The following is an 11,955-nucleotide window of genomic DNA, read 5'->3' as shown; positions in this document are numbered from 1 at the left end:
TCCTGTCGACGCGCTGTCGTCGAGCTGCGACGACGGGCGCACAGTGGCGGCCATTGGTTAGATCTGCCAACTAGGCACAGTATTTACTTGAAAAGCGTCCTTTTTCTCAAAAACAATAAAGAAGACAGAACCGAAAGGGCCGTATGCGGACTCTCAGGGCGCGCGGGGGTGATCCGCTTCCCGTACTGATCCGCTTCCCCTACAATGACGTAAGCATAGTATTCTGCAGGTCACACGATCCGTGCTCTGCTGTCACGTGCTACTTCCCCACCTCAGACTGTGGGTTGAGGCCTTAGCGCGCCCGCTTTTCTAGGCGTTATCACAGTCTAAAGCTGTCTATGTCCCCAGGTTCTTCCTTTCCTTCTCCACACCACATCTCGAATCAACACAGCAACAACGACACGACCGGAACACAACAGCAATCATGCCCTGCAAACCCTCTTTTTCTCGTAAGAAGAAACACTGTGATGGTATGTATGATCCGGCGTTTCACGCGGCGAAGTCGGGGATGAATGGCTGCTGATGGTGAGAGTGTAGAGGAATGCCTGACGCGGATCGCGGCGAGATTGTGCAGTCTTGACAATGCAACGCGTGAGACGGATGGATTAGGGAAGGCGGGTGGATGTGAGGAGGCCTGTTGTGGTGGCGAGAAAGAGGAGGATGGAGAGAATGGTGGTTCTGGTGAGAGGGTCAAGACTGTAGAGGATGGAGATAGTGGTTCAGCTTCGACTAAAACTGGAAAGCAGATTGGGAGGTGCGGAGATGTGGATAAGATCCGTGGTGGATGCTGCTCCGAGGTGGAACCTGTCGTGGCTGAGAACGCCAAGACCACGGGCTCTGGGTGTTGTGGCCCAACTCCGAAGGAGAGCGAAGGGTGCTGTGGCGATGGCAGAGATGGACAAGAAATTTGCTCCTCTGGAGAAGATGCCGAGAGATCTTCTGGATGCTGCGATTTTTCCCCGGGAAAAAAGAATAAGGGAGACTGCTGCGGCGGTGAGAAAGATGCTAACGTTGTTGCGTCGACTTCGGGCTGCAGCCTATCTGCGACCCAGGACGATGAGTGCTACAGTGAGAAAGTCGTTGATGACTGCCGCTCATCTGAGAAAGCTACCCTGACGAGCCCTACCTCCTACAATTCGACCACGAGGGAAAGCTGCTGCTCCTCTACTTTGCCGAAGAAGACTGGAAACACAGCCAATGAGAAGTCCTGCGGTGAGAAGATCAAGTCTGGCGACTGCCGCAGCAAATCCCTGGAGGTCAGAGTACAACCTCTCGAAGACTGCGGCGATTCTTGCTGCCGGGACACCCCCCAAAATGCTCCATGTTCACCTCTGTCAGCTTGTATCGACAACTTCCAAACCACCATGGACCGCCTCGATGCTATGCTCAAGAGGGGCCAATGCCTCTGCCGTCGTGTTCAAGAGCAGTGGGGCTTCAACTGCTGTGATCCTGCTTCTATTCCCGCGGAAGTGGTAACGAGGAAGAAGAACGCCTCGACTGCAGCATCTATGACGGAAACACTCTCCAAGGAGAAGTTTGCTGCTGTCTCGACCGCATCTGCAATCCATCCTCGCTGCTCATTCGATGCCCCGAGCTCTGTTAAGAACAGGAAACAAGAGGCTGCTGTCGAAACTCGGAACCAGCCAGTGGATGTCGAACAAGATTCGGCCAGAGAGCACGTTGTACTCGATGTCACTGGCATGACATGCACGGGCTGCAGTAAGAAGATGATGAACGTACTCGGCGGAATCTCTGGACTCTCTAACGCCCAGGTAACCTTTGTTTCTGGCAACGCCGAATTTGATCTGGATTCTGGCGTCGCTGGTAAGGTTGAGGATGTCCTCCAGCGCGTGGAGAAGGAAACCGGCTTCAAGTGCTCTCGCCTGGTGAGTGGCTTCCAGGAACTGCATGTTCTCATGTCTGCTACTGCCGCCAGAGAGATCGCGCATTGCCTGCCAGCTGGCGTGATGTCAATTGTAAAGGACAAGAAGAAGAAGGACAACTACTACATCACTTACAATCCTCGTGTAGTCGGCGCCCGAGTTGTTCTCCCACCCACTGCCCAGCTTTCGCCTCCGCAAGACTCTGCTGGTATTGCTGAGGGCAAAAAGAGTCTTCTCAGTAACGCTTTGAGCACGGCTTTGGCTGCGACGCTCACCATCCCTGTTGTTGTCCTCGAGTGGTCAGACAATCATTTGCCCTCCAGTACCGTCGAGCTGGTAGCACTGATCTTAGGAACTGGTGTGCAACTTATTGCCGTCCCAGAATTCTACATTGGAGCTACTAAATCGCTCATCTACAGCCGTGTGATCGAAATGGACATGCTGGTTGTTATCAGCATCTCTGCAGCGTACGGCTATTCTGTTGTGGCATACGGCTTGCAGCGAGCAGGTTTCGATTTAGAGCAAGGACCATTCTTCGAGACCAGCACGCTGCTCATTACGCTCGTGCTTCTCGGCCGGCTTATGGCTGCTTGGGCAAGGATGAAAGCTTTGTCTATCGTTTCCCTTCGGTCCCTACAGGCTGAAACGGCGCTTCTTTTGGGAAGTTCCGGAGATTCGTCGAAGATCGACGCTAGACTGCTCCAGTTTGGGGATTCCATCGTCATTCAGCCACACAGTCGCATCGTTACGGATGGGACTGTAATTGATGGAGCGAGCGATGTCGATGAGTCAATGGTGACTGGCGAAAGTCTTCCAGTTGCAAAGCAGACTGGGAATAATCTCATCGCTGGCACCATAAATGGATCCGGTACTCTTCGTGTTCAGCTCACCCGCCTTCCTGGCGACAACAGCATCTCGGACATCGCCACGCTAGTGGAGAATGCTGTTGCGGCGAAGCCAAGAGTTCAAGATCTCGCGGATCGGGTTGCGTCGTATTTCATTCCGGTCGTGGTTACAATTGCTGTTATAGTCTTTTGCATCTGGATTGCAGTTGCCATCGAGATCCGCAACAGAAATGGTGGTGGTGCTGTCGGCTTGGCAATCACCTATGCTATCGCTGTACTGGCCATCTCTTGTCCATGTGCACTCGGCTTGGCTGTCCCTATGGTTCTAGTCATTGCAGGCGGAGTGGCCGCGCGAGCTGGCGTGGTTATCAAAGCTGCGGACGCGATTGAGAGAAGCTATAAAATGACTGATGTCGTTTTCGACAAGACTGGAACTCTCACCGAGGGAGACTTGCAGGTCGTGCATACGCAGACACTTCCTTCGGAGACTTTATCGGAGGAGTCGATCATGTCACTTGGAAAAGCAATGGTCGAAGGGAACGAGCATCCCGTGTCTGTTGCTGTAGCAGAACACCTCAAGGGAAAGGCCATGGGTGGAGCCTCGAAGATCAGACTGGAGAATATCACTTCCATCCCGGGCGCTGGCATCGAAGCTCAACACCACGGCTCTCTCCTCAAGGCTGGAAACCCGTACTGGCTCAAATTGGAGGACCACTCGAAAGTCGCAGGTCTTCTCCAGCAAGCAATGACACTCCTTTGCGTCACTTTGAACAACGACCCCATCCTCGTCGTCGGCCTGAAGAGCACTCTTCGCTCTAACGCTGCAGCTATCATCGCCGATCTTCACCGCCGCAAAATCACAACTCACATCGTAAGCGGGGACAACCCCGCCGCTGTCCTGGACATCGCGAAAACTCTTGGCGTCGAGGAATCCAATATTCGCTCACGCGCCTCTCCCTCTGAGAAGCAGGAGTACGTGCATACTCTCCAAACCTGTACTCCCGAGAGTAAGCGCACCATTCTGTTCATCGGCGACGGCACGAACGACGCTGTTGCTATCGCTCAAGCAGATATTGGAGTGCAGATGGGGAGTGCCTCGGATGTCACAGGTGCTGTTTCCGACGTGGTCATTCTTTCAAAGGATCTTGGGGGTTTGATCACACTGCTGGAGTTGTCGAGAAGGGCTGTGAGACGGATCCTGTTCAATTTTGCGTGGAGTGCGGTGTATAACTTCTTTGCGATTTTGTTGGCGTCTGGCGCGTTTGTGAAGGTAAGGATTGGGCCGGCGTATGCTGGTTTGGGTGAGATTGTGAGTGTTGCGCCAGTTATTTTGGCTGCTGTTAGTTTAATGTGGGGGAGGAAATTGAGTGGATAGTTGGTGAGGGAGGAGTGTTGTCAAATTCGTGAAGTCGGCGATTGAAGATGGCTTTGCCTCACGGCTGCGAGTGCGGCATCGCGAATAATGTCAATGTTGGTACGATATGATTTCAAATCGACGGTCCTTTCTTTGAAAAACACAATGGTGTCTGCTTTGATGATGGCTTTGTCGTGTGCTCCATTTATTACTCATTGGTTCTCTGCTCTGATACCTGCTTAGTCTTAGGCCTCGTCTGGTACTCGTTATGAGCCTGCTGCTTCGCTGATCCTGAGATGCCTTGGCGACTCGCTTGCACTGCTATCATGTATCACGCTTTCAGCTTTCGAAACCTCGCTCGTGCCATCGACGTGGAGAAAAAACCTGTTGAATTTGATCGTATCACTTGCGTATAACACCTTTTCAAAGAATATATGAACGGATTCAATTCGCTGCGGTACATCTTGGTTATTATGGCGTGCCTCAGGCAGACCGCTAGACATTGTCACGTCCCGACCGTGACAGCTGGAAGATAAACACCTGACCGAGAGGATATCCCAATGACACTGTAAATGTCGTCCGAAAATAGTCTAGCGCCAGGAAAATGGCATAGTTTTCCGGTGAAAGTGAGCGGTGTAATTGACACTAAAGACATGCATCAGAAGGCTTCTACTCAGGTGACAAAACATATCAACGAACCCACAAACGCTATTTGTTACCTCGCAACACGCCCGCTATGCGTAGTAACGACGAAGGCGTGTCATGAACTCGGGCGCTGGTGAAATACCCTAACCCTCAGCCCTATGTACAACTCCGATGTTCAAAGTGTTGAGCAAAATGAACACAAGCTCTTTCGTCTCGATTGTAGTATCTTATGTAGCTTCTTCGATCTTCAACACAAAGTTGGAGTCTAATCCTGAATGTAGCCACGTTCAGTGCGTAGACCAAAAGTAAGAGTCTAGTTATGCGTGACAATGATGTCAATACCGTATCAATCCTAACCAAAAAGCAGCGGAGGGGAACACTTATCCCCAGCTAACCCCAAGTCGGCGCTAACGGCAAGCGGCTACTGGATTTCCGTTTTGAGTAGCATTGTAGTCTTCCCCAAGGAAGTCATCCCCAAGTTATGATTTCGTCGCAAATGTTATGAATAAATTACGATTCTGGTACTCGCATGTAGGATTGGATGGTAAGCGGTCACTGACAGAGTTTTAATCATGTCAGAAGTCGGACGGAAATCGAGGCTCACATTCAGATTCAAAACTTGCTAGCGAGAAACAATGTTTGTAGTTCAGCTTTTTGCAGAAATACGTCGTCAAGCTCAAACGATCGTATATCAATATAATTTACATGATAATTTTCGCTGAGTCGCGTTCTCTCTAGAAAAACAGTTCTACGATTTTTGGAGTGTTATGTCGTACATGGTCGACGTTGGGACGGTTGAAGTACAAGAGTCGATACTCGCAGGGCGTGTGAAATTTAGGGTTAACGCGAGCGCAACACGAGCGCCCCGCGTCTTGACAATTCCCGTGTAAAATAAACAAATTCATGGCAGCTACCGAGCAAACAATGACGGTCTGTCGTGGAAATCACAGAGCGACTGCATGTCATTTTTGAAGATAATTCACGAGGCCCGTCTCGTCGCACGAAGCGATGGCCGATGCAAGCTCACTCGCAAGCTGGGTGTCGGAAGTGGCGACGCCCGCGACACAACGGTCGTGGAGTCTAACACACGGCAGCCCGTGCACAGCAAATAGTACATTCGCATCTGACAGCGCGATTGGCTACGAAGACGGATTGGAGATTGTTGCAGGAAACGCCGACGAATGGCTCTACTACGATTCTCGATACAGAGTGCTCGTCTGCCGGTATCACGGATACGCTGTCCGGAACTTGGCAACGCATCTAAGGCTGCAACATAAAGTCCGAAGCTCTGAGAGGGCCGCAATAGAAAAGAAGTTTGGCGCTTGCGAATTGCTGGAACCGGCACAAGTCACGACACCGCCGACGCTTCAGGCACCGTTAGACTGGCTTGGGGCGCCGATGCGAGGATATCTGTGCGACGAACCCGGGTGTAGCAAGATCTCGATAAGCCGTGATGAGATCAGAAAGCACTGTTACAAGGAGCATGCATGGAAGTCGAATGTCGACGACCCGGAACACTGGCATGCAGTATACGTACAGACGATGTTTCAATCGAAAGCGCATCGCCGGTATTTCGTGGTCGACTATCACGACGAGAGCGTACGGGAAGCGGAGCAGTCGAAGGACGGGATGAGCTCGCAGAGTCAGCAAGTTATAGAAGATTGGGACCGGCGTCTGGAACAGCAAGAAGAAGCAATGCAGGTGGCCGAAGCTACTATGGCAAAAACCGATCACACACTATGGTTCAAACGCAACAAATGGCCGCAACATCTAGCAAAAAGCAATTTGCGGCATCTGAGCCGTGCTTGTTGTTTACCGGGCCGAGACGAAGGAACACTCGAAGATGTACCGAAGCGGGTTGAAGGTTTAGTTGAAGAGTGCGTCAAAGGACTGCCGACACTCGGGCATGTCATTAGGCGGTGGCTACGAAGCGCAAAGGCATCCGAACCGGACGCACGACCGATGGCAAGACTACAGAATGAAGACAGTCAGAAGCGATACGCCGGTTACATGACCCGATTCGTTTGCTATACACTTCGAGTGTGGGAAAGCTGTGAGGCAACAGGCTTGCGAAGTGGAGAGGAGGAAGATGGAGAGGATGAAGATGGAGAGGAGGAAGGTGGAGAGGAGGAAGGTGGAGAGGATGAAGATGGAGAGGAGGAAGGTGGAGAGGAGGAAGGTGGAGAGGAGGAAGATGATATAAGAGGTGCAACAGGATCTAATACGATCAGCGGATCGACGGGCAGTGGCATACGCGAAATCGACACGATGGAAGATGCTCGAAGATTATACCCGTGGCCGAGCGGCTTGTACGAGATCGTGGGTCGGCTTTGGAGAGCGCTGTCTCCGTCGCGCCGCACTGGGTCACCGGAAATGGTCATGCTGGAGTTTTTCAGGCATGTTCTATTTCAGCATGTAAGGGTGGACGTCTTCGAGAGCCCGTTGTTGCACTTTCTGGCGGTGCTGGGTATCGATGAAGAGACACACAGATTGCGCGAAGGCAACGACTTTTCGTTCATGCTGGCTGGGATCGTCTACAGTTGCCGAGTGCTGGGCGTCGAGATCATTCTCCCGAAGACATTTCGAAGGGGAGAGACGGCAGAAGACGACGAGCGATTTCTCGAACTGCGACTTAAACATCTCGCCGACGGATCGTTCAGCCCGATGGCAGAGATGATCAGCTTGTTGGCGTATAGCCGGCACTGCGCGTTCAATCACGCAAATGCCGGAGCGGTTTCTTGGTCGCTTGATGGCAGCACAATTGCATACAGAGGTCGGAAGATCCCGCTCGCGAGGGTCAGAAAGCTTGTTGACGCAGTGGTGACCGAGGCCGAGAATATACTATGGCGAGATGTACTCTGGCAGGTCGACTCCGAGCGGTTCGAAATCCCCGTGGATGCGCTAGAGGACGACGTCACGTTCACGCGCAGGGGCTACTCGTTTCTAAACAACGCACACAATGGGCTCGAGGACACACGGGCGTGGATGCTGGCACAGATGGAAGCACACGTCGAGGGCAGGAAGCTTCTGCGGAGAGGGCGCTGGCAACGTCGTGAGACACGCAAGTATCTGCGTCGGGTAGATCATTTCCGAGAGCTACTATTGCTTTGCGTACACTGGACTGGCGGACAGCCGGCACGTGGCACGGAGATCACGTCTGTCCGGTACAAGAACGGATACATGCAAGATCGCAACGTCTTCGCGGTTCACGGGCACATGGCCGTAGTGACACGGTATCACAAGAGCGCGTCGCAGTACGATCAACCGAAGGTCGTCCCGCGTTTTCTCGCTTGGCGTGTTGGGCAGCTCATGGCTGTGTACTTGGCGTACGCACGCCCGCTGCAAGAGCTGCTCGCCGGAGTGGTGAACGGACAGATGGCGAGCGAGTACATCTGGTCGGGCGAGCACGGCCCGTGGGAGACGGACAGACTCACGAGGGTCATGAAACGTGAGACCGGCCGTCATCTCGGCGTGGAGCTCACAACGCACAGCTACCGGCATCTTGCGATCGCGATCGGCAGAAAGGTGATCGGAGAGCAGTTCGCGAACGGATATCTAGGAGACGTCGACGACTTTGACGAGCCGGAGGAGGAGACGGACGATTCGCTTGAGATGCAGGCTGGCAGAGGTGGTGAGGTGGGAGCGAAGCGATACGGGGTGTCGATGGATATCATCAAGAATCTGAGCAGCCGCTCGATCGACACGTTCCGACCGCTCTGTCAACAGTGGCATCGATTCTTGGCTTTGGAGAGCTGTCGAGCGGAGGGCGGCACGAAACGTAAGCGGCAAGATGAGCATGAGGATGGCGACGTTGGGAGAGAGCCCCGGACCGACGTACTCGCTGCATTCAAGCGAATGAGGCGCAATTGGCAAGGGCGTTGTCCGAGAGAAGATGACGGTCAAGATCGACTCCGAAGAGCAATGCAGAAGGCTCTCTGCAAATCAGACGTTTCATTCCGCTCGGAGACGCAGAGGGAAGCGCTGGAGACGATCGTCGAGGGTGGACGCCGGCCGCTGGTGGTGGTGATGCCGACCGGTGGCGGGAAGAGTCTGCTCTTCACCGCGCCCGCGTGTCTCGACAGCACCGGGGTGACGATTGTGGTGGTCCCGTTCCGTGCGCTCATCAACGACTTGGTCGAGAAAGCGAAAAAAGCCGGCATCGACAGCGTGGAGTGGCGGCCCGGCGAGGTCAATCCGGCGACGATCGTGTTCGCTAGCGCAGATCTCGTCGACGGCACGAATCTCTTGGGCTACGCACAGCAGCTGTTGGATAGCGGCCGGCTTCGACGGATCTTTATCGACGAGTGTCATCTGATCTTCAAGGAGAATCACTGGCGAGCAAAGCTAGCCCGTCTGAGCTGTTTGCGAGGAGTGGATTGTCCGATAGTGTTGCTGACGGCGACGCTGCCGCCGCGAATGCAGTTCGAACTCGAGCGTTGCATGGCGATCGAGTTCTGCCGCTACATCCGCGCCGATACGACGAGGGAGCGAACGAGATACATGGTCGAAGAATGCAAGCCGGGCAAGCTCGAGCGCAGAGCGATAGAGATATGTCACAGCTGGGTCGAAGCAAACCGAGTCGAAGCAAGCCGGAGGAGCAAAGGCGTGGTCTACTGCCGCAGCCGCGCAGAGTGTGAGACACTGGCCGACGAGCTTGGATGCGCTTACTATCACGCAGAAGCGGACGGTCGAGAGGAGAGGATTTTTGACTGGGCAGAGCGTGGCGGGCTGATAGTCGCTACATCTGCGCTCGGGACGGGCGTCGACTTCCCGGGTATCACGCTCGTTCTACACGTGGACATCCCGTGGGGCATGATTGATTTCGCGCAAGAATCAGGGCGAGCTGGCCGAGCGGGAGAAGACGTGGATTCCGTGATAGTCATCGAAAAAGGACGGATCGACCGCATGCGACACAAGATGCAAAACCCGGACGAGCAAGCTATGCTGGACTTCGTTCGAGCTCGGGGCTGTAGGCGGAAGATAAGCGGCAGTTTTTTGGATGGTATGGAGCACGACTGTGTCTCCGACGAGCGCGGATTGGCCCGCTGCGACAACTGCGGTGACGGATGGACCGCTCTCGAGCGAAGACAAAGGCAGACGAGCGAGACGAGAGCGAGGGTGGAGCGTGTTCTGAGCGAGCTCGTCGACGATTGCCCGGTATGTTGGGTCGAAGAACGAGTGTCTTGCAACAGCCGGGGTGCGAATCTTCCGCGGCAGGTCAACGCATCGACGGTGGCAGGCACATGCGGCTTTGAGGACGGGGTGGGCGATTCCGCGATGCTCAACATACGCTTCGACCGAGACACGCACAGCTGTTTCCGATGTGGGTTGAGTCAAAAGTTCTGTAACACCGGACAGTCGACAGGTGCGGAGTGTCAGTGGCCGAACATCGCCGCTCCGATGCTGCGAGCAATCCGTCAGACGAGAAAGGGCGCCGAGATTCTGGAGGGCTGGGAATTCTCTGGCGAAGAGGCGGCAGATGGGCAGGATGGAGGATATGTCACATGGCTCGGACGCCGGCACGCGCGACGAGTGCTAGGGGAGGTGGTAAGCAACGGCTTCGCTCTTCTCGTCGAGTTCATCTCACAGCAGCACCGGGAGATGGCAGGGGCAGACAACACGAGTGAGACAGAAGGGCAGGCGGAAGACACTGGGGATGAAGTGACAATCACGCCGGCGCCGGCACCGGAGGCATCATGGAAGGGCTCGTCGAGCGGGCAAGGGCAAGGAGGCAACGGCGATATGCGCTCTCTCGAGTCGGATGAAATAGTGCGGCGGTGGGAGCGGGGCTGCGTCGTGTGTCGCGCGAGAGGCCGTGACCGGACGGATCACGCATGGCAGGACTGTCAAGTCGACGCAGATCACACGGAAGCAGCACACGAGGGGGTGAGGCTCATCAACAGTCTACAAGCGCCGCTCAGGACGACCGGATTTCGCTGCTGGGCAAAAGGCAAGAGATGTCGTTGCTGGATGGAAGGAAGACGAGGTGGGTGTTCGGGCAGTGCCGTCATTTGCTCAATCGTCGGTGCGTTGCTCTACGTAGGAGGGCTGGAGGTTCGCGAATGGGTGCAGGCGCAGGAAGCGTTCACACAGGCGATTAAGGAAGGCAAGAGCGCACAAGCTGGGCTAGAGAAATTCTTATCGACTAAGGGCACGTACGGCGGACAGAAGTGTGCTGGAGTAGACGCATTGATAGTCAAGTGGGGCATATAGACGGATCAAAGATGAAAGTCAAACCCGCTGACCGTGATGATGAGTGATAAGGTGAGAGAGAGCAAACCCGGTAACACGCTAACCCGCTAACCCGCTAACCGTGATGATGAAGTGAGAGAGAGAGCAAACCCGCTAACCCGCTAACCCGCTAACCGTGTTGATGAGTGATAAGGCGAGAGAGAGCAAACCCGCTAACCGTGTCGAAGTGAGAGAGCAGACCGGCGAAACGTGTTGATGAGGTGGGAAAGAGCAGTAGCTGCGCGCTACTACAAGTGTAAAATCCGACGCCGGATTTGTGGAAAAATCACAGGACCCGAACAAACGATCGTATAACGAGAAAATTGGCACGACAATTTTTATCGCATTACTTTCAGTTAAACAGTATGTTTGCACGATTTTGCGATGGTTTGATGAGACGCAAGAAGCGATGCAAGACCCGAAGTATGAGAGGGGAATTCGCAAAGCAAGTAGGAGTTGAAGTCGTTGGTCGAGAGGATGACAACTTCTATACAAACGATGGTATGGCGATGAATCAGACACGATGATTACAGGTGGTGGGTGGGGAAGAATGGTGGCGCTGTGCCCCGAAGGAGTCAGCCGCGCCGCGAGGCAAGTATGCACTACGTAGTTGTCACAATCGCCGAAGGCGTAGGAAAGACGAGAAAAGAGTGGAAGAGAGGTTTGATAGGGGGTGGTGGGTAGGGGAAGAATGGTGTCCCCGTGACCCGAAGGTGTCAGCCGTGCCGCGAGGCAAATGTAGGGTTTTGAGAAGGAACGCGACAGGGTTAGGGATAGTAGAAGTTCGTGATAGACAGGTGAAAGGTTTGTCCGTTCGGGCATTACGGGGAAAGGTAAGGTTATCTAACCGTTCAGGTCAGGGTGGGCAATGAACGAGCACTGAACTTAGGGTTTAGGGTATATATAAGGAAGTATGGGTATAGATTTAGAAAAACAAAGTTATTTTATTATTAATTTTAAAGCTTTATTCGATAGTATATAGCTCCTAGTATCTATT

The 11,955-nt window shown here is 53.8% G+C and overlaps 2 protein-coding genes across 2 annotated transcripts; both read left to right on the top strand.

The window, feature by feature from the left end:
* The first annotated feature begins 352 nt into the window (after positions 1 to 352).
* Positions 353 to 4,248, top strand: WHR41_09552 (uncharacterized protein). Its single transcript, XM_069378155.1, has 2 exons — positions 353 to 470; positions 538 to 4,248. The coding sequence occupies exons 1-2, from the start codon at positions 425 to 427 to the stop codon at positions 4,101 to 4,103; spliced, it is 3,612 nt and encodes a 1,203-aa protein (XP_069224938.1). The 5' UTR covers positions 353 to 424; the 3' UTR covers positions 4,104 to 4,248.
* Positions 4,249 to 6,689: 2,441 nt separating this feature from the next.
* Positions 6,690 to 10,940, top strand: WHR41_09551 (uncharacterized protein; the record flags this gene model as incomplete). Its single annotated transcript, XM_069378154.1, has 1 exon — positions 6,690 to 10,940. The coding sequence occupies one exon, from the start codon at positions 6,690 to 6,692 to the stop codon at positions 10,938 to 10,940; it is 4,251 nt and encodes a 1,416-aa protein (XP_069224939.1).
* Between the last annotated feature and the right edge of the window lie 1,015 nt (positions 10,941 to 11,955).

Source organism: Cladosporium halotolerans (genome assembly GCF_011745625.1).
Source record: "Cladosporium halotolerans strain TM138-S3 chromosome Unknown Sca135, whole genome shotgun sequence".
Classification (NCBI taxonomy): domain Eukaryota; kingdom Fungi; phylum Ascomycota; class Dothideomycetes; order Cladosporiales; family Cladosporiaceae; genus Cladosporium; species Cladosporium halotolerans.
The sequence above is the reverse complement of the archived record's forward strand: the minus strand, read 5'-3'. Positions and strand labels throughout refer to the sequence as shown.